Source organism: Crotalus tigris, unplaced genomic scaffold, assembly GCF_016545835.1.
Source record: "Crotalus tigris isolate CLP2741 ecotype Arizona unplaced genomic scaffold, ASM1654583v1 scf7180000017599.838750, whole genome shotgun sequence".
NCBI lineage: Eukaryota > Metazoa > Chordata > Lepidosauria > Squamata > Viperidae > Crotalus > Crotalus tigris.
In genome coordinates, this window is record NW_024096503.1 from 383,767 (window position 1) to 405,677 (window position 21,911).

At 43.9% G+C, this 21,911-nt stretch overlaps 1 protein-coding gene across 18 annotated transcripts in view; it reads left to right on the forward strand.

The window, feature by feature from the left end:
• PTPRS (protein tyrosine phosphatase receptor type S) overlaps positions 1–21,911 on the forward strand; it is a 344,929-nt gene that overhangs the window by 317,089 nt on the left and 5,929 nt on the right. For all 18 annotated transcript variants that reach the window (XM_039366958.1, XM_039366982.1, XM_039366949.1 and 15 more), the window contains 6 exons: positions 557–711; positions 5,798–6,083; positions 7,441–7,619; positions 9,788–9,914; positions 11,610–11,735; positions 14,687–14,841. In XM_039366958.1, the coding sequence (XP_039222892.1) occupies positions 557–711; positions 5,798–6,083; positions 7,441–7,619; positions 9,788–9,914; positions 11,610–11,735; positions 14,687–14,841 (1,028 nt within the window). The remainder of the gene's footprint in view (positions 1–556; positions 712–5,797; positions 6,084–7,440; positions 7,620–9,787; positions 9,915–11,609; positions 11,736–14,686; positions 14,842–21,911) is intronic.

Here is a 21,911-nt window from a genome sequence, read left to right on the forward strand (position 1 = left end):
CTAGAACTCACCGTCTCCTGGTGATTGGTCCAAAGTCACCCAGCTGGCTTTCATGCCTAAGGCAGGACTAGAACTCACAGTCTGCCACTTTCTAGCCTGGTGCCTTCACCAGTAGACTTTCTGATCACAGAATCATAGAACAGAAAGATTGGAAGTGCCCTTAGAGTCACTTCTACTCCTTGCTCGGTACAGCATCTCTTTTCCAAAAGACAACTGGACCTTCTTGGTTTTCCTTTTGAAAACATTTCTCATCTCAAAACCCTTCCGTTCCCCACCTGTCAGAGAAGTGAAACATCTTCAAAGGGAAACAAACGAAGAAGAAAATCCAGTTGCCTTTTGGAAGGAAAAAATAAAGCACCTTTGGAACGATCAGATCGGTCGTGCGACCGGCCCGTTTATGACTGGCATAACTAATGACCATGATGGAGAAGCTCCATTATGGTTGTAAGTTTGAGGACTGCCTGTATGCGATAGGAACACAACCAATTCAGCCTGTGCTTTCCTGGGCTTGTAAGATGTTGCTCAAGGCATCTTCCCTTCTGCTCTGCCTCCACAGAACGGATCCAGCGAGAAGCGTGAAGTCCGCCAGTTCCAGTTCACCGCCTGGCCGGATCACGGAGTTCCTGAATATCCCACGCCGTTCCTGGCTTTTCTGAGGAGAGTGAAAACCTGCAACCCGCCCGATGCCGGCCCCATCGTGGTGCACTGCAGGTACCCCAACATCAACTCTTTTGGGGCTCTAGTAGGTGTGGCAACAATCCTTTTGGGTGTGGCAAAAGTCAAGGATTTGTTTTCATTTATTCAATTAATTTGCCACCCATTTTGTTTCAAAGGGGTCTAGGACAAGGTTTGTCTTGGAAAAGAGGAAAGAAACCAACTTGGGGATGATGGCTCTTTTTGATTCACCTTTAGAATAGAATAGAATAGAATAGAATAGAATAGAATAGAATAGAATAGAATAGAATAGAATAGAATAGAATAGAATAGAATAGAATCTTTATTGAGAATGGAATGGAATAGAATAGAATAGAATAGAATAGAATAGAATAGAATAGAATAGAATAGAATAGAATAGAATCTTTATTGAGAATGGAATGGAATAGCATAGAATAGAATAGAATAGAATAGAATAGAATAGAATAGAATAGAATAGAATATGGAATAGAATAGAAAAGAAAAGAAAAAAAAAAGAAAAATGGAAAAATCTTCAACTGTCACTGTTAGGAAGAATAGCCACAGTGAAAATGAATATTTTACCGAAAATACTCTTCTTATTCTAAATGATTCCTGTAAAATTGGGAAAAGTCTTTTTTGATGGATTTGGTGTTTTTAATCCACCTTTTCATGTCCTTCCCAAGCACCTGGGATAGGCAGATGTTGTTTAATAATATTAAAGCTATCTGAGATGGCATAGGATCAGTGATGGCAAACCTTTTAGAGACCAAGTGCCCAAAAATTGTCCCACCCTCTCTGCCCGCCCCCACTCTGTGCCTTCCCCGCCCATCCGCAGGACCACCCACCCACCTACATGGCCCCACCGCAGCAGGTCACCCAGGTGGCCCTGGAGCGCCATGGCGGCCACGCCTTCTGCCCGTGCCCCGCAGCATCATTTGCGCATGAGGGCGCAGTTTTGTCCCATCTGCCTGGCTGCCATGTCCTTGGCTGCACTGTTCTGCGCAGGCCGAACCCGGGGGTGATTCTCCACTGGGAGGGCTGCTGGTGAGGAAGGGGGCCGCTGGGGGAGTCAGGGCTGGAGTGATGGCACACGTGCCCACAGAGAGGGCTCTGAATGCCGCCTCTGACATGTGTGCCATAGGTTCACCACCACTGGTATAGGTTCTCTTGCTTGAGCAGGGGGCTGGACTTGAAGACCTCCAAGGTCCCTTCCAACTCTATATTCTATTCCAGTGGTTCTCAACTTGTGGGTCGGGACCCCATTTGGGGTCGAACGACCATTTCACGGGGGTCGCCAAACAACGCAGTCCGCCATTTTTTTCCCCTTTTCCTTAGCTGTGCTACTCCCTTTTATTCTATTGGCTTTTGAAAGCCAATGGAATAGACTCTCTTGAATAGAGTCTAATTCTATTGGCTTTCAAAAGCCAATAGGAATTGTCCGGGCTGTCTCTGCCCTGCTGAGCCCGCCAAAAGTCCCATTCTGCAAATGGTACTGCACCAGTTGAGTAGTCCTCGACTTACGACCGGTTCAGTAGTCCTCGACTTACGACTGGTTTTGGGTTGCGGCATTAAAAAGGTTGAGAACCACTGTTCTATTCTATTGTATTCTATTGTATTCCATTCTATATTCTATTCTATCCTTTTCTATTTCTATTCTATCCTTTTCTATTTCTATTCTGTTCTGTTCTCTTGTATTCTCTTTATTCTATCCTTTTCTAATTCTCTTCTATTCTATCCTTTTCTATTTCTGTTCTGTTCTGTAGGAATTGTCACAAGATGTAAGCCATTTTGAGTAAAGCTGCCTTTTACAATTGCTCAACGGGGATTTTGTCAATGCCGATGGTGTTCAAGGGGTACTCCAAATATTTTGGGATTGCACCCAAGGCGCCTATCACTATCGGCCCTACCTTTGTTTTTTTTTTTTGTTTTTTTTGCTACAGTCATTCTATTTCTATTTTCAGATCTTTTGTATTTTGTGATCTTCTCCAGTTCTTTCTCTTCTATACTGCTGTTATTATTATTAGACGTATAGCAATAGATTATAGCAGTCAGTACTAACATCATCTATCTCATGGTCCTCCTTTCCTTTATAATCCCCCCACCCCAGTTGAAGGCTATCACAATATCTCCCCGTTGCAACTTCCATACATTTCTTACACATTGTGTAGTTTTGTCACAGAGCTGACCAGGTTACAGGGTGTGATGAGGGCTTCCTTCTCCATTGTGCCAGTCTGTCTACCTGTAATAAGATCAAAACTTCCATGGTGATGAAGGCAGTACACAGAGCAATCTTTTATTCCGGGGCAGAAGCTGAATTTCTCTGCTCAAAAATGGGTTCCAAGTATGCAGTTGAATTTAATTCTGATTTGCATGACGAACAATAGACTTTACAGCACGTGGATGAAAGCCAGCGCTAGGATCCATTTATCAAACCTCGGCAATCAAACGGGATCCGGAGATGTTCATTTATAATTAAGGAGGACATTCTTAGAGCAGTGAGATTTGGATGAAATTGTCTGTGTGAATATTAACCTTTTCTAAATGTAGTCATTCAGGACTGTTATCCGAGCTTCTTAATAGCTTTCTTTCTGCATCTGACATCTGGGCTATGAGGATCAATCTGTTGTGCTTCTCCCGGGAAAGCGAGGCTGAAACCTATTAAATGAGCACAGAAGAATCCAGGACCTTCTGAGAAGGAATTTATCACAGAAAAGCTATAATCAAAAGAACCCCTGGAATTGCTGTGTAGCAAACGAGAGTCCTATTTATATCAAAGCTCATTTTTTTTCTCTTACCTGAATTGTGGAACAGGCTGGAGACCCTTCCTCTTGTTTTGGACATAAACAGATCTAAACGACGTCAGAACGAACTCTCGCTGAATTGCTATTTAGACCAGAAGGGGGGAAAAAAGGAATTACAAGGGATGATGGAATTAGAATTAGATGGTGGAGGGATTTTTTTTTATTTGAAAAGAAAAGAAATGGCTTCTCAAATATGGAGAAATGTGTGACTCTCCCAACGAACAAAGTACAGATAGTCCTCAATTTAATAATAATAATAATAATAATAATAATAATAAGAAGAAGAAGAAGAAGAAGAAGAAGAAGAAGAAGAAGAAGAAGAAGAAGAAGAAGAAGAAGAAGAAGAAGAAGAAGAAGAGAGGAGGAGGAGGAGGAGGAGGAGGAGGAGAGAAGAAGAAGAAGAAGAAGAAGAAGAAGAAGAAGAAGAAGAAGAAGAAGAAGAAGAAGAAGAAGAAGAAGGAAGAAGAAGGAAGAAGAAGGGAAAAGGAGAAGAAGAAGGAAGAAGAAGAAGAAGAAGAAGAAGAAGAAGAAGAAGAAGAAGAAGAAGAAGAAGAAGAAGAAGAAGAAGAAGAAGAAGAAGAAGAAAGAAGAAGAAGAAGAAGAAGAAGAAGAAGAAGAAGAAGAAGAAGAAGAAGAAGAAGAAGAAGAAGAAGAAGAAGAAGAAGAAGAAGAAGAAGAAGAAGAAGAAGAAGAAGAAGAAGAAGAAGTGGTAGTGGTAGTGGTAGTGGTAGTGCTGCCTTGGGTGCAATCCCATAGTGCTGCCTTGGGTGCAATCCCAAAACAACTGGAGCACCACTTGAACACCATTGGCATTGACAAATTTGCTATTAGTCAATTGCAAAAGGCGGCCTTACTAGGAACTGCTTCCATCCTGCGACGATATTTGTAATACCATCAAGCATCCACATCTGCCTATCCCAGGTCCTGGGTAAGGACTCGATAGGTAGACAAAATGCCAAATCCAGTCTGAACATCTGGCTGACTGTGCGATGATCAATAATAATAATAATAAAGTTAGAAGGGACTTTGGAGGTCATCTAGTCCAATCCCCTGCTCAGGCAGGAAAGTCTATACTATTTCGGACAAATGGATGTCCAGTCTCCTCTTCAAAACTTCCAGTGTTGGAGCATTCACCGCTTCTGGAGACAGGTTGTTACACTGGTTAATTGTTCTCAGTGTCAGGAAATTTCTCCTTAGTTCCAGGTTGCTTCTCTCTTTGATTAGTTTTCCATCCGTTGCTTCTTGTCCTGCCTTCAGGCGCTTTGGAGAATAGCTTGACTCCCTCTTCTCTGGGGCAGCCCCTGAGATACTGGAACACTGCTATCATGTCCTCCCTCGTCCTTCTCTTCATTAAACGAGACATGCCCAATTCCAGCAACCGTTCCTTACGGGGAGCAGGAACTTCCCCCATTACACAGCCTCCCCCATCTGCGCCTTATCCTGTTCAGGAAGCTTTTTTTCATACAGGTGAAATGCACCAGAAAGCCCCCCATGGCGCTGAGCAGTCAGTTCGCCTTCCTTGTCTTGCACTCACTCCCCGGCACGCACGTACACCCATCTCAGTGACATGTCATCCAATTCCTTATGAAACATGAGCCCCGGAGCATGTGGGCTTGTTTGATTTCGCCCAACGTGCACTCCGCTGATGGATGTAATGTAGGTCAAACAGTTCGCCCGGTGCCCCCAGGTCATTTCGAGTTTTCAGACAGCAGGAGGTCACTAGATTCAGCCATTGAACTGTCAAGCACAAGTCAACTTTCAAAAAATGATTTTTCTCTTAAGCACCACATATAAACATCCCTGGTAATGGGGCCAGAGTGAGACTGAAAAGGCCTGATTTGTCATAGAATAGAATAGAATAGAATAGAATAGAATAGAATAGAATAGAATAGAATAGAATAGAGCAAAGCAGAACAGAACAGAGCAGAATAGAGCAGAATAGATATTGAAACAGAATGGAGCAGAATAGAATCGAATGGATATTGAAATAGAATACAATAGAATAGATATTAGAAGAGAAGAGAAGAGAGCAGAACAGAACAGAGCAGAATAGATATTGAAATAGAATAGAATAGAAATTGAAATAGAATAGAGCAGAATAGAATAGAATGGATATTGAAATAGAATACAATAGAATAGAATCCCTGAGCCAGCATAGCTCAGCATGGAAACCTCTCCCTTTCCCCTCAGCGTGGCTGGCTCAGGAATTCTGGGAGTTCACGGGTCATAAAAGAGCCAAGGTTGCCTATCCCTGCTTTAGACGAAGGATTTCTTTAATCCCTATTTTTCCTCTACCCCAACCCCTATTTTTACCCTTCCAGTGCTGGGGTGGGCAGGACCGGCTGCTTTATCGTCATCGATGCCATGCTGGAGAGAATAAAACACGAGAAGACGGTGGACATTTATGGGCACGTCACCCTCATGAGGTCCCAGCGAAACTACATGGTACAGACAGAAGACCAATACAGCTTCATACACGACTCTTTGCTAGAAGCTGTTGCCTGTGGGAACACGGAGGTCCCCGCCCGGAACCTGTACACCTACATCCAGAGGTTGGCACAGATAGAAGTGGGAGAACACGTCACAGGCATGGAGCTGGAATTCAAGGTGAGCAGAGGTACTCGGGTGTGTGTGGCTTGGGCACTTTGTACCGTTGCCCCTTCCCTGGAAGGCTGCCCAGTTAGCTTGCACAAAGTTGCAATCTGTACACCTAGTTTTTGACTTACAGCCGTTTGTTCAGTGACCATTTTGAAGTTACAACAGCACAGGAAAAAATAACTTAGACCATTTTTCATACTTATGACCATTGTAGCAGGCCCATGGTTACAGGATCAAATGGAATGGAATGGAATGGAATGGAATGGAATAGAATAGAATAGAATAGAATAGAATAGAATAGAATAGAATAGAATAGAATAGAATAGAATAGAATAGAACAGAACAGAATATAGAACAGAATAGAATAGAACAGAACAGCATAGAATAGAAATATAGGATAGAATAGAATAGAATAGAATAGAATAGAATAGAATAGAATAGAATAGAATAGAATAGAATAGAATTATAGGATAGAATAGAATAGAAATATAGAATAGAACAGGACAGAATAGAATAGAATAGAAATATAGGATAGAATAGAACAGAACTAAACAATAGAATAGAATAGAAATATAGAATAGAATAGAATATAGAACAGAACAGAATAGAATAGAAATATAGAATAGAATAGAATATAGAACAGAATAGAATAGAAATATAGGATAGAATAGAAATATAGGATAGAATAGTATAGAATAGAATAGAATAGAAATATAGGATAGAATAGAATAGAATATAGAACAGAACAGAATAGAATAGAAGCTGGAAGGGACCTTGGAGGTCTTCTAGTCGAGCCCCTTGCTCAAGTACTGGAGAGGTAGTAAGATATCCAGATGGGAGTGTGAGTTGCAGAATTTTCCACTGGGGCGGGCTGGCATAGACAACATACAGTTAACGCAGCGTTTCTCCACCTGGCTGACTTCCAGACACGTAAATTTGAACTCCAAAAATATTCAGCAATAGCCGTGCTGGCTGGCGAATTCTAGAAGTAGAAATACACAGGTTTGAGAGTGACCATCAATGCCCAGAATCCAGCTGGCCAATTTTGATCATGATCTAGGTAACAGTATCCCACATGTAAAGCTCCTTTAGAGCCATGTTCAGCTTGAAGAATTCTAAGCAGAGGCCATGTTGAATTCTGGGAAGTCTACGTGTCTGTAAGGGAAAATGTCAACTCCCAGAATTCTCAGCAATTGCCCATGCTGGCTGGGGACTTCTGGGAGTTGAAGTCCATACGTCAAGCGAGTGAGCGTTAATTCCTGCACCCTTCAACCATGGCCACGCTAGCTAGGGAATTCTAGGGGAAGAAGCCCACTTAGGTGAGCTGCTGCCCTCTCACCCACCTGTGCTCCTTTTCTTCTGCTAGAGACTCGCCAACTCCAAAGCTCACACCTCCAGGTTCATCAGTGCCAACCTGCCCTGTAACAAATTCAAAAACCGCCTTGTCAACATCATGCCATACGAGACCACACGGGTTTGCCTTCAGCCTATCCGCGGAGTCGAGGGCTCCGACTACATCAACGCCAGCTTCATTGATGGATACAGGTAAAGACCCCAGGAGGAGATGGGGTGGACACTTGTTTCTTTGTCTCTTCCTGTTCCCTAGTCCGTCTGCCAATCATCCTTGGTCCTCAATATATATATTGGTCCTCAATATATGTTTTCTGAGGTTTTCGCGGGTGTTTGTGTGTAGGTCTTTGGTTATTCAGGTTTTCTCCCGCATAAAATTGGAAGTGTCTTGGTGACGTTTCGACGAAGTCCCATTCGTCATCTTCAGGCTGGTGTTTTCGGCTTCGTGCTTCTAGGAGCAATGTGTGATCGTAGCTGTTTCTTCCTTTTAACACCAGCCTGAAGATGACGAATGGGACTTCGTCAAAACGTCGCCAAGATACTTCCAATTTTACGCGGGAGAAAACCCGAATAACCAAAGACCTACATACATATGTGTGTGTGTGTGTGTGTGTGTGTGTGTGTGTGTGTGTGGTGTGTGTGTGTGTGCCTGCGCGCGCACTATGATATTATACCAGGGGTCTTCAAACTTGGCTCTTTTATGACTTGTGGACTTCAACTCCCAGAATTCCTCAGCCAGGCACGTGTGCCTGGCTAAGGAATTCTGGGAGTTGAAGTCCACAATTCATAAAAGAACCAAGTTTGAAGGCCCCTGGCCTACAATTTAGAACAGTATTTCTCAATCTTGGGCCCTTTGAGATGAGTGGACTTCAACTCCCAGAATTCCCCAGCCAGCATAGGGAGTTGAAGTCCACCCATCTTAAAGTGGCCAAAGTTGAAAAACATTGCCCTGCTTCAGGGGTCTTCAAACCTGGCCCTTTTATGACTTGTGGACTTCAACTCCCAGAATTCCTCATCCAGGCATGCTGGCTGAGGAATTCTGGGAGTTGAAGTCCACAAGTCATGAAGGAGCCATAGTTCCCCCATGCTGGCTCAGGAATAATGGGAGTTGAAGTCCACAAGTCATAGAAGGGCCAAGTTTGAAGACCCCTGTATTGTACATTAGAGATGTGCATGTATGTGACTTCTGTAGAACTTTTCTACAGAATGCACTGGCCCAGTTCTCTTTTACCTTGCTTTTCTCTCTGAATGTTAAGCCTGAATAGGCAAGAAGGTTGTCTAGAAATTTCAAGTGGTTCCCAAGAGTTTCTGGCTCCTATTCTGTTAAGGAGTTGCCCCTAGAATAAGTCTTCATCTCTTATGAGCAGCAAGCCCCATGGTCTCTGAACTGCAGAAATCTAGGTGACCACGAGTGGCAGCAGAGAGAAACCAACAAGAAAAAAGAAAGAAAGAAAGAAAAATGGCTCTTTGCCTCCATCTAGTGCTCACCTGGATCTCTGCAGCCCAACATTACATGTCCTAAATTAGGGCTGCTAAAAACGATGTCTTTGAACTTGGAAAACAAATAGTTCCTTACCAACACAAGAGAATAGTTGAAGCTCCAAGGTTGAACTGTAGGGTCCTTGGTGCTCTCTAAGCTTGGATGGCTGAGGGGTTTTTTTTTGCAGATGTTTCATTACTCGATTAGGTAACATCATCAGTGCTGGAAAGGAGGAGGAGGAGGAGGAGGAGGAGGACGACGACGACTAAGGGATCCATGATGCTCTCTGAGCTTGGTGGTTTTCTTGCAGATGTTTCATGACCCACGTAGGTCACACCAGCAGTGCACTGATGATGTCACCTAGTTGGGTCCTGAAACGTCGGCAAGAAAACCACCAACACTCAGAAAGCGTCAAGAACCCCACAAACAGGTCCTAATTTCTGCATACTGAATTTCTCCTGACATTTGATGGAGGTGGTCTTTCAAGCGAGATCCTGCCAGGCTGAAGTTTGAGTTTCTGGCATCAATTCTTCAACCTGGCAGGGGTGAGATGTGTTACTAGGAGCCATCCCTTGCTGCTTTGTTCTTTGTGGCTGGTGGGCTCAAGATGAAGAACCCACCTCTGCTGTCCAACTTGATAGGGGTCTTAGCCTTGTTCTGGACCTGGATGAATAGCTATATGACTTTAGGACCTGTGGACTTCAACTCCCAGAATCCCTGAGCCAGAATGGCTGGCTCAGGAATTCTGGGAGTTGAAGTCCACAGGTCCTAAAGTCGCCATGGTTGCCCACTCCTGTTCTGGACCTTCATTTGCATTTAAAGGCCACCTTGCCTCCTTAGCTTGCTTTCCAAGCAGAGATGGTTTCCTTGCTTCTTCCTGCAGGCAGCAGAAGGCCTACATCGCCACCCAGGGACCCTTGGCTGAGACCACAGAGGACTTCTGGCGCATGCTTTGGGAGAACAACTCAACCATTGTGGTGATGTTGACCAAGCTGCGAGAGATGGGCCGGGTAAGTGGGACGTCCTGGTTTGTTGGGGCTTCACCCCAAATCCCAAAATGATGGGGGAACACCCCTTGAAGGGCAGGCTTTGATTTCTCAGGCAACGGATAGTAATGTATCTAGAGAGGTCAAGTCTCTTATCTTGATGTGTCTAAAAAAAGGTTGTGGCCATCCTCTTGATTTTTTGGGGGGACCCTTCCTTTTCTTGCCAAAATTCCTGGTTGTTTGTGGCTATTTGCATATAACCCCATGTACCGCTAGAAATGCACGTGAGAAACCCCTCAATCTACGAGAGAGAGAAAGGGATGTGATATGTAACTATGAATATATATGAGCATTGAGCAATTAATTAACATATTGTTTATGATAATTCACTCTTACTCGTTGCTTTCTTTCTTCTTTTTTAAACACGGGAACCCAGACATGCTGTTTGCTAAATATTGAGAATGTTATTTGAAAAAAAAAAACCTAACCCTAATCCTAACCCCAATCCCAACCCCACCTTATTCCTATTCCTAGAAAAACTAAAAGAAGAGCCTAACGCTGGGAAAGATTGAGGGCAATAGAAGAAGGGGATGACAGAGAATGATAGAGAGAGAGAGAGAGAGAGAGAAAGGGATCTAAAATAAAATTCAAGAGAACCCCTGGGAAGGATTCTTGTAATTAATTTCAAGGTATGATTTTGACCCTGTTTGACCCCCTCCATCTGTTTAGGACTTTCCAGAATCCATGTTCTAATAGTATTCCTGCCAACTTTGGCTCTTTTATGACTTGTGGACTTCAACTCCCAGAATTCCTGAGCCAGCCATGCTGAGGGAAAAGGGAGAGGTTTCCAAGCTGAGCTGTGCTGGCTCAGGAATTCTGGGAGTTGAAGTCCACGAGTCCTAAAAGAGCCAAGGCTGCCTATCCCTGACCTAGATGATAGATAGATAGATAGATAGATAGATAGATAGATAGATAGATAGATAGATAGATAGATAGATCTAAAATAGTCTTGAAGATATAGATATATATAAAAAAATCCCTCAATTTAAATCCCGGATCCCAATACAGCCAAACTTGGGCTATTAGTAAGACAGTAGGGGAATCAGTTGTGTGTCTTGTGCGCAGCATGTTCACCACTGTATTAAGGAATAGCTGAAAAAGCACCCACCTGGGTGTTTGCGATTAGCAATAGCACTTAGACTTATATATCACCCCATAGCACTTTACAGCTCTCTCTGGGCAATTTACAATGTCAGCATTATTTGCATATTGCCCCCAACAATATGGGTTCTCAGAAGAATGGAAAGCTGAGTCAACCTTGCTCCCGTCGGGGTGGAACTCCAGACTGTGGGCAGCTTGCAGTACTGCATTTTAACCACCGCCCCACCAGGATTCTTTGTCGCCCTCTGCCCATGTGGGTGAGGGGCTATACAGAGGAGCTAAATAAGAATAAGAATAAAACAATCCCAACTGCTAAACTTTGCCGCCAGGGAGTCATAGGATAGCAACTGGTTTTCTGAAAATTCTAATTTTATCGCTCAAATTATCTCCACAGGGAATGCACGTCCAGGCAGGATGCGGGGGCTGGCTTTGAACTAGACAGGCCACGCAAGGGAATTTTATTGCATGAAATATTTCAGTGCAGCAGGATCTGGTTTTTGTTTTGTTTTGTTTTGTTGGTCAAGTAGCAAATAAGCTTCTCCCTCTGTTTGTCCACAGGAAAAGTGCCACCAGTACTGGCCAGCCGAGAGATCTGCACGGTATCAGTACTTCGTGGTGGACCCCATGGCTGAATATAACATGCCTCAATACATCCTCCGAGAATTCAAGGTCACCGATGCCAGGGTAAGTCAAGGCCAAATTCCCATCCCTGCCAGCTTTCCAGGATCAGGTGATGCTCAAATGTTGAGGAAGGAATTGATCCAGAATACAGATCATTGGAAGCGGACCACGTTGGGCCCTAGATCAGGCTGTGGAACTGTGTTGTGTCCACCGTCGTTGTGGATCAGCTGGGCTGTGGAGCTGTAGGATGAGATAAGATAGATAATATAAGATAACCTTTATTGACATTTTTTTTACTGTGGGCACAATGGCACACATCAAAACTGAAATTTAGTTGCCCACTCTCAGAGTGAAACACATACATGACACATACCTAAAACACACTATATACAACGTATGTATAGACCCACACCCCTACATATACATAACAAATAAATGTTAAATACTGTCCAGGAGGTGAGATTCCCTGGAGAAAAAGATCTCGTGAAGATTTTTATATTGGCATCCTCCATGCGCCCCCCACAAACCAGCCTCAACTCTTTTTATTTTATTTTATTATTTTTTTAGAAAATTGTATTGGTTTTCTAGTTTTACATTTAAATACTTGAAAAGCAACGGGGCGGGTGAGTTGGTCAATAACATACAGATATCTCTAGTACAAATCTCAAACTATTACATTAAATATTTCCTCTCTTTTCCCCTTGGTATTTACTGTCTCATCTTTAAATTATACAATTCTGATTATGTCAATGAAATAAAAAATAACTTTCTTACATTTATCAATCATTTTTAGTTTATACATATCTGAGTTGTTTTAACATTCAATCTTTTTAGACAATCAATGTCCTGGTTAATTTTCCCCCAATTTTTAATTTCCCATTTATATTTAATGTTTGATATTTATAATTTCCAAGTTTTAAATAGCCCCAATTCTCCTTATCACAATTCATCACAAGATCTAATGTTCAGGATACACATCTTATCTATTTGAATTCTCACCATCTTACATCAACCAATTAGTAATACAGTATAGTAGTTTTATTTTCTGGTAATTTCCAGATATCTTATTTTTTTATTTTATTTTTATACTTAGTAAATACTAGCCATTCCTACAACAATAAACCACAGGGAATCCTTGGCTTAAAACCATTCGTTTAGTGACCGTTTGAAGTTACAGCAGCACAGGAAAAAAAGTGACTTTTGACCATTTTGCACACTTAACCCCAGGGTCACATGATCAAAATTCGAACACTTTATTTAAGAGAATATTTAAGAGAAAAAGAGACATTTGTTTGAATATGTGGATTACGAATTATAGAAATCAGTTGTTAACGATCTTTCCTTACAAATGTAAACTAAGCAAACACACTGTTAACTGACTATTATGTGATTTATGTTTTAAAAAAACCAATAAAACTTATAAATAAAAAAAATTTGAACGCTTGGCCACTGGTTCATATTTATGACGATTTGCAGTGTCCCCAGGTCACGTGATGCCGTTTTGTGATCTTCTGACAAGCAAAGTCCATGGGGGGGGGGAAGCCAGATTCACTTCACAACCAGGTTGCTCACTTAACAACTGCAGTGATCCACTAAATCAGAGGTCCTCAACGTTGGCCGCTTTACGACTTGTGGTCCACAAGTCGTAAAGCGGCCAGGGTTGAAGACCCCTGCACTAAACAACTGTGGCAAGAAAGGTGATAAAAAATGGGGCAAAACTCGCTTAACAACTGTCTTGCTTAGTGACAGAAATTCCAGGCTCAATTGTGGTTGTAATTAAGTCGATCTTAATCTAATCGGCCAACCCCAAAGTCAAAATTTCATATATATTTTTCCATCGCAGACACAAAGGCTAGAAGCAGTTTCCAAGAAGGAACTTAACTTGCCTTTAAGCCTGAAATGCTACACAGCTCAAGTAATATATCCCCTGACCTTCTGAGCAGTGAATGATGGTCAAAGCAGTTTACAAATGCTAAAAGCACCGTCTGCCTCTGTGTTGCACCAAAGGTCTAAAAATAGCTCGGGCATTATCCTCGCCGCTCCGCACATTGGAGGTTAGGGGTTCTGCTTTCATATACATCTCCCTGGGTACCTGTCCAAAGTGGAAGAGAACAGAATAACAGAGTTGGCAGGGACCTTGGAGGTCATCTAGTCCAACCCCCAGCTCAGGAAAGAAACTCTGTAACATTTCAGGCAAATGGCTGTCCAGTCTCTTCTTAAAAGCTTCCAGTGTTGGAGCATTCACCGCTTCTGGAGGCAGGTTGTTCCCCTGGTTAATTGTTCTCATTGTCAGGAAGTTTCTCCTTAGTTCTAGGTTGCTTCTCTCCTTGATTTAGTTTCCATCCGTTGCTTCTTGTCCCGCCTTCAGGCGCTTTGGAGAATAGCTTGACTCCCTCTTCTTTGGGGCAGCCCCTGAGATATTGGAAGACTGCTATCAGGTTACCTCTTTCTTTTCATTAAACTAGAACCAAGGAGAAACTTCCTGACAGTTAGAACAATTAACCAGTGGAACTTCTTGCCTCCAGAAGCTGTGAATGCTCCAACACTGGAAGTTTTTAAGAAGAGACTGGACAGCCATTTGTTTGAAATCGTATACGGTTTCCTGCCTGAGCAGGGGGTTGGACTAGATGATCTCCAAGGTCCCTTCCAACTTTATGATTATTATTATAGAAGTAAAGTGAAACACATCGTTATTCAATGAATCCAGCTTCCTCCATTGAGTTTTTCTGTCTGAAGCTGGACTGGGAAGGTCACCAGTGGCCATCCCATGACCTTGGGACGCTGCAACGGTCCTGAACACACGGTTAGCCAAGCGTCGTAAGTTTGAGGACCAGGCGTAGGTCACTTTCCCCAGTGCCCTTGTAACTTCAGACAGTCGCTAAACGAATGGCTGCAGGTTGAGGAGGACTACCTGCCTTCATTCAGGTTTGAGAACTTACTTACTTCTCTTTGTACTAGTTCCGTTTTTACATCTTCAACTCTGCCTTTCTGTTTTTTGTTTCGTTTCCCCCCAGGACGGCCAATCAAGAACCGTGCGTCAGTTCCAGTTCACCGACTGGCCGGAACAAGGTGTGCCAAAATCCGGGGAAGGCTTTATTGATTTCATCGGGCAGGTGCACAAAACGAAGGAGCAGTTTGGACAAGATGGGCCCATTTCGGTCCACTGCAGGTATTGTGTTTTTTTTTGTTGTTGTTTGTCCATCGATTTCGATGAAGACCTTGGCATCTTGTGGGTTATGGGCCATCAACGATGTGTCCGTAGGTGGCTAATAAGACCGATTCCGTGTGCTAAGCAGGTATATGTATACAGCCAAAGCACCTCTTTCTTTCCCCAAACACCGAAGATTTTCCTACCTGCTGCGGGAGACGGAAATATAGACCCCCCCCTCATATAACGAGGCTGGAACAAACCTGTGATTCAAAGCAGGGCTTTTCAACCTATTCACCCACTGTACCACTTTTAGGATATGGCAACATCCGAGTACCACCAGTCGCCTAGCAAGGTGTCAAAAACTTGATGTCAAAAAAAAAAAGAAAAATGATAAAGTACAGGTAGTTCTCGACTTACAACAGTTCGCTTAGTGACTCTTAGAAGTTGCAATGACACTGAAAAAAGTGCCCCCCAAGCCACAGCCGAGCAAGACACCTGCCTGCCCACCTGGTGGCGCTCTTCCTTCTGTCCGAGGTTTTCATTGTTGGCAGTGGGGGTGGGTGGGGGGTGTTTGGTTTTTATTCCCCCCGTCTGCTGGGTGGTTGCAGCAGGTTTTGGTCACTTCACATGAACCTGGGACACTGTGACCGTCATAAATATGAATCGGTTGCCAAGCATCTGAATGTAAATCACAAGACCCTGGAGATGCTGCAATATTCCAGCTGATCGGCGCTTCTTCTATGCTCAGCAGAAGCACCAGGATCAGCACTGAGCTCCAGCTGGAGCCTGGCGCTGATCCTGGCACTTCCGCTGAGCCCTGACAGCCCCAAAGAAGAGCCAATCAGCTGGAAAGCAGCACTGATCCTGGCACTTCCGCTGAGCCCTGACAGCCCTGCAGCTCCAGCCGTCTCTCGCTCAGGCTTGTGCGTTGCTGCCACCGGTTCAGCTCATTCCCCTCCCCCACTTCCACTTTTCTAGGATGGTCGCGTACCACCTGCCAGGTGCCAATGTACCACAGGTGGTACCTGTACCACTGATCGAAAAGCCCTGATTTAAAGCGTTGACTTGAACTTTGCATTGTTTCACAATATGGGCGTATTATTTCTAATCTGCTGAGCTCTGTGCAATGTGAAATTGCAAAGTAGATGGTTCTGTTGTATATTTAGAACATGAGTATTGTCAACCGTGGGAAAAGAGGAACTGAAAGAAGCAGATGGATAGAGGTTTCAAACGTACACGGGTGTATGTGGGAACTGCTGGTCAGCACGAAATAATAAGGAACTGATTTTGCAAGATAATGACCATCTGTGTGGATGGTTGTTAGAAGAAAGGTATAAAAATGCTAGTTTAAGTCCAGCTCAGGGCCATTGGCCTATAGCTGTCCTTTTGGAATCTGCTATACCATATGTTGATGTTGAGACTCTAGAAAGAGTACAGAGAACAGCCACAAAGATGATTAGGGGACTGGAGGCTAAATCATATGAGGAACGGCTGCTGGAATTGGGGATGTCTAGTTTAATGAAGAGAAGGATGAGGGGGGACATGATAGCAGTGTTCCAGTATCTCAGGGGCTGCCCCAAAGAAGAGGAAGTCAAGCTATTCTCCAAAGCGCCTGAAGGCAGGACGAGAAGCAACAGATGGAAACTAATCAGGGAGAGAAGCAACCTAGAACTAAGGAGAAACTTCCTGACAGTCAGAACAATTAACCAGTGGAACAACCTGCCTCCAGAAGTGTGAATGCTCCAACACTGGAAGTTTTTAAGAAGAGACTGGACAGCCATTTGTCCGAAATGGTATAGGGTTTCCTGCCTGAGCAGGGGGTTGGACTAGATGACCTCCAAGGTCCCTTCCAACTTTACTACTACTACTACTACTACTACTACTATTATTATTATTATTATTATTATATGATCCTCATTGCAATGGGTTATTAATGTAAGTGATGTTACTGGGCAGTGGCATGCCAGCAACCGGGCCACACAAACAAGCAAAGCCCCATCCACGGGATGCAGGCAGCACACAAAACCACACACTCTGCAGTCCCTGGAAAAACCTTTCTCCACGGAACCGGTCCCTGGTGCCCAAAAGGTTGAGAAAAATATCAGCCTTTTCAGGACTTTCTGGGTGTTTATACCAGTCTGGCTGAGCCCAAAATTTCCATTGCTAAGCAAGTGTTAAATGGGCTTTCCCCCCCCCCACCCCTTTGACGATCTTTCTTACCACAGTTGTTAAATGAATTGCTGCAATTGTTAAACTAGCAACACGGTTGTTAAATGAATCTGTTTCCCTTTTGACTTTGCTTATCAGAAGCTCTCAAAAGGGGATCCCGTGATCCCAGGACACTGCAACCATCATAAGTACAAGTCTGTTGCCAAGCCTCTTAATTCTGATTACATGACCGTGGGGATGGTGCAACGGTGCTTAAGTGTGAAAAACGGTCGTAAGTCACTCTTTTCCATGCCGTTGTGACTTTGAACAGCCACTAAATACATGGTTGTAAGTCAAGGACTGCGTTTGAGAATTTTAAAAAAAAACCTGCGTTGGTCGTCCGGCTAGCTTTAAATGGAGGAAAAGAAGAGAAAAACCATTCTCTGATTGATGGTTTAGATCAGGGGTCTTCAAACGTGGCCCTTTTATGATTTGTGGACTTCAACCCCCAGAATTCCTCAGCCAGGCATGCTGGCTGAGGAATTCTGGGAGTTGAAGTCCACCAGTCATGAAGGGACCATAGTTCCCCCATGTTGGCTGAGGAATTCTGGGAGTTGAAGTCCACCAGTCAGGAAGGGACCATAGTTCCCCCATGCTGGCTGAGGAATTCTGGGAGTTGAAGTCCACAAGTCATGAAGCATAATTCCCCCATGCTGGCTGAGGAATTCTGGGACTTGAAGTCCACCAGTCATAAAAGGGCCATGTTTGAAGACCCCTGCTCTAGGATATGCAGGAAAACCGATTCTGTCTTCTTCAGGCGAAAGTTGTCCAAGCCTCTTTGGAAAAGTCTCCAGAAATGGAGAACCTACAGCTTCCATAAGAGATATTAGTCCAGATCTTATTGCTGGGAAGTGTTTCCTGATATTTAAACAAAACCTAAATAGTGTACTTATCAAATCCAACAACAGCCTTGTGAGGTAGGCTGGGCCAAGAGTAACTGGCCTAAGGAGCTTTGGTGGTTGACAGGGGATTAGAACATGGCTCCTCCCACTCCTCATCCAGGTCCAGAGACCATAACCCTTAGACCAGGGGTCTTCAAACTTGGTCCTTTTATGACTTGTGGACTTCAACTCCCAGAATGCCTCAGCCAGGCACGCTGGCTGAGGAATTCTGGGAGTTGAAGTCCACAAGTCATAATATCTCTTATGGAAGCTGTAGGTTCTCCATTTCTGGAGACTTTTCCAAAGAGGCTTGGACATCAAATAAGGCTGGCTGAGGAATTCTGGGAGTTGAAGTCCACCAGTCATAAAAGGGCCAAGTTTGAAGACTCCTGGTTTAGATTAAAATTGTCCTTGGCAATCAGCAGGGGAAGAGGGTCATAAAAGTCAAGATGTCGGCTGCAAAGCAGTGTTTGGGTCACATGGTCCCAGCCCCTAACTTGCCATCCGATTCCTGCAGATGGCTCTGGATAGGTCCCATCTCCGGCAGGATTTGTCCTTTAGCCCCGGACTCAAGCTGAAAAACTGGGCCATTCCCATTGCAGAGACGCCAAACCTTCTTTGAAAAAGGAGCATCTTAACGGCCGCGAATTTTATTTTGCACCACAGGCGTCGCTGACCTCTTTACCGCTCTCCATGCCGGGCAGATCGTTAGTCCCCAAGCGTTTTAGTATTTCCCTTCCCGGAGCTAAAATTATATCGTTGGGCTGTTCTGTTCTGTTCTGCTCCTTCGCTTCCCCTCCACCCACTTCCCCTAAAACAGTGTTTCTCAACCTTGACGATTTTAAGGCATGTGGACTTCAACTCCCAGAATAATCGATAGAATAATATTTCCCATTGATAAAGTGGTTCAAGGCTGGAATTGTCTAGGACTAGGGGTCTTCAAACTTGGCCCTTTTATGACTTGTGGACTTCAACTCCCAGAATTCCTCAGCCAGCGTGCCTGAGATAAATCAAACACTATACAGAACACAAAGGAAAAAAGGCGGAAAAAATGGGAAATGCCTCCTTCATATCCACAGCAACTAGTCAGAGTGTAGATTGCCTCATGCATGAGTCAGCACTCTCCAATTCAGGGGTCTTCAAACTTGGCCGGCCTGGCTGAGGAATTCTGAGAGTTGAAGTCCACATGCCTTAAAATGGTCAAGGTTGAGAAACACTTCCCTAAAACATAAACGGTGAGCAGTTTTTAGTCCGGATTCTCTGCTCACCTACAGATGAGCCAGAAGTCCTTCCTCCATCGGTTGCATTTCTTCGCCAGGCTTGTTAATTCGTAAAGGATTTCTTTGCAGAGCAGAGAGCAACTAACTGGCTAAGTAGCCCATTCAACGGTTCGATGTTGACCTCTTGGTAAATTGCAAAGCTTTAAACTCTGTTTTCTACAGCTCTGGGGAATAGGAGATTACGGCGGGCTGTTGTTTACCAATCAAGGAGAAATGGTAGCTGAGGGTTGAACTGTGAGAGGCCTTTGGTGCTCTCTGAAATTGGTTATTTTCTTGTAGAGGTTTCATTAGCCGAATAAGTAGCATCATCAGTGCTACAAGCCCCCCCCCCTGTAGCACTGATGATGCTACTTATTCGGCTAATGATGCTACTTATTTGGTTGCACGGAGACGGAGGAGGAGGACGACGACGACGACTGTGGGGTCCTTGGTGCTCTCTGAGCTTGGTAGTTTTCTTGCAGACATTTCATTACCCAACTAGGTAACATCATCAGTGCTACAAGGGTGCGCAGGCTGCATAGAGGAGCAGGAAGAGAAGGAGGAGGAGGACTGTGGGGTCCTTGGTGCTCTCTGAGCTTGGGGGTTTTCTTGCAGACATCTCATGACCCAACTAGGTAACATCATCAGTGCTAGATGGGAGTGATCAGATCACATTGGTCTCTGTTCACCTTTCTACTCCAAACTACTCAGAAGAGCATCTCGGGAACACAGAACCCATCCAGCTTTTTCCTAAGACACCCCAAAGGGTGGGGAGCCCTCCAGCTTCCAGGAGATAAGATCCCCCCAGACGTTGCTTGCTAATCTATGATTAAAGCTTTCGTTGACTACAGGCAGATTACAGATTCTCTGCCTAGGCTTGTGGGATCCCACCTTGGCCCTGAGGGATCTGTCTCGTGGGTGGCGGACACCATCTGCTTCTCTACCTCTGCTCCTGGCTGGATAAACCCCAAGAAATCTCACAAATCCAGCCCAGAACTGGGATGGGGGCTTAAACTGACAAGCTGTTGGCTCTGTAGTTCCTACACACACGTTTGCAAGTCTTCGCCTTCTGAGTCACTCTCAATTCTTTTTTTAGGCAAGCCGCTTTTTTTTTTAGCATCCTCTGCCTCAAATGAAGACAGGCTTTTATTCAGAAAGAACTAGAGACCCTTTGCGTTATTGATTTCTTAAATTTATATCCCGACCGTCTCATTTTGAAAAGCTACTCTGGGCAGCTTAACGCTTAAAATATTATTATTATTTTTCATCATTTTAAATAACAGAATATTAGGTCTTCTGGTCCAACCCCCTGTACCATTTCAGACAGATGGTTGTCTAATCTCTTCTTAAAAACTTCCAGTGCTGAAGCACGCACAACCTCTGGAAAGAAATTGCTCCATTGATTTTGTGCTCACTGTCAGAAACGTTGTGCTCTCCTTGACTAGGTTCCACCCATTGCTTCTTGTCCTGCCTTCAGTTGCTTTGGAGAATAGCTTGACTTCCTCTTCTTTGGAGCAGCCCCTCAAATACTAGAAGACTGCTATTATGTCCCCCTTACTCCTTCTTTTCACTAGACTAAAGGTACCCAATTCCTGCAACTGTTTTTCATACATTTTAGCCTCTGGTACCCTTATCATCTTTGTTGTTCTTCTCTGCACTCTTTCCAGAGTCTCAAATATTTTTTAATATTGTGGTGACCAAAACTGGTGCAATATTTGAAGCGTGGTCTTAACCATAAAATATAATAAATTACATTTAAATAAATTTAAATATACTACTGCAGCCAATTTTGGTCACCATATGACAAAAAAGATGTTGAGACCTTGGAAAAAGTTCAGAGAAGAGCAACGAAGATGATCAAAGGCCTGGAGACCAAAACATATGAAGAACGGCTATGGGACTTGGGTCTGGCTAGTCTAAAGAAAAGAAGAAATAGGGGAGACATGATAGCAACATTCCAGTATTTGAGGGGCTGCCACAAAGAAGAGGGGGGTCAAATTATTCTCCAAAGCACCCAAAGACAGGACAAGAAGCAAAGGATGGAAACTGATCAAGGAGAGAAGCAACCTAGAATGAAGGAGAAACTTCCTGACAGTGAGAACAATTAACCAGTGGAACAGCTTGCCGCCAGAAATTGTGGGTACTCCATCACTGGATATTTTTAAGAAGAGACTAGACAGCCATTTGTCTGAAATGGTATAGGTTCTCCTGCTTAAGCAGGGGGCTGGACTAGAAGACCCCCAAGGTCCCTTCCAGCTCTATTCCATTCTATAATAAAATACAAGAATGGAATGGAATAAGGAATGGAATGAATGGATACGATAGGATAGGATAGGATAGGATAGGATAGACTCTGTTCCTTCCCTTTTTGCCTTCTGACCCAGTGGCCGGTGGGAGTTTAGTCTTTGCTTTTGCTCCAAGAAATGGATACGTGAAAGATTTGGACAGACCATGTTATTGACCTCGATACCTGCCAGAAAAGATGGTCCCAGGCTGGACTGAATTTAAGAGTCCTCCTATTAGCCCTCATTGTGTTTGGGGGCCTTGAGTTTCATTGGCAGGCTGATTAAGCCAGGGCTGGCAGGCAGAGTTGGTGGGACTGTGCTAGACTTTGCATCGGCAGCTCATGAAAACTACCATGTCCTTTCTCAGGATTGTCCTGCAGCTGGGCGAGGCAGCTGCTTTAAAAAGTGCCTTTTTTTTAAAAAAAAAAGGTCCGTCTCTTTGCTTTCCAATCCAA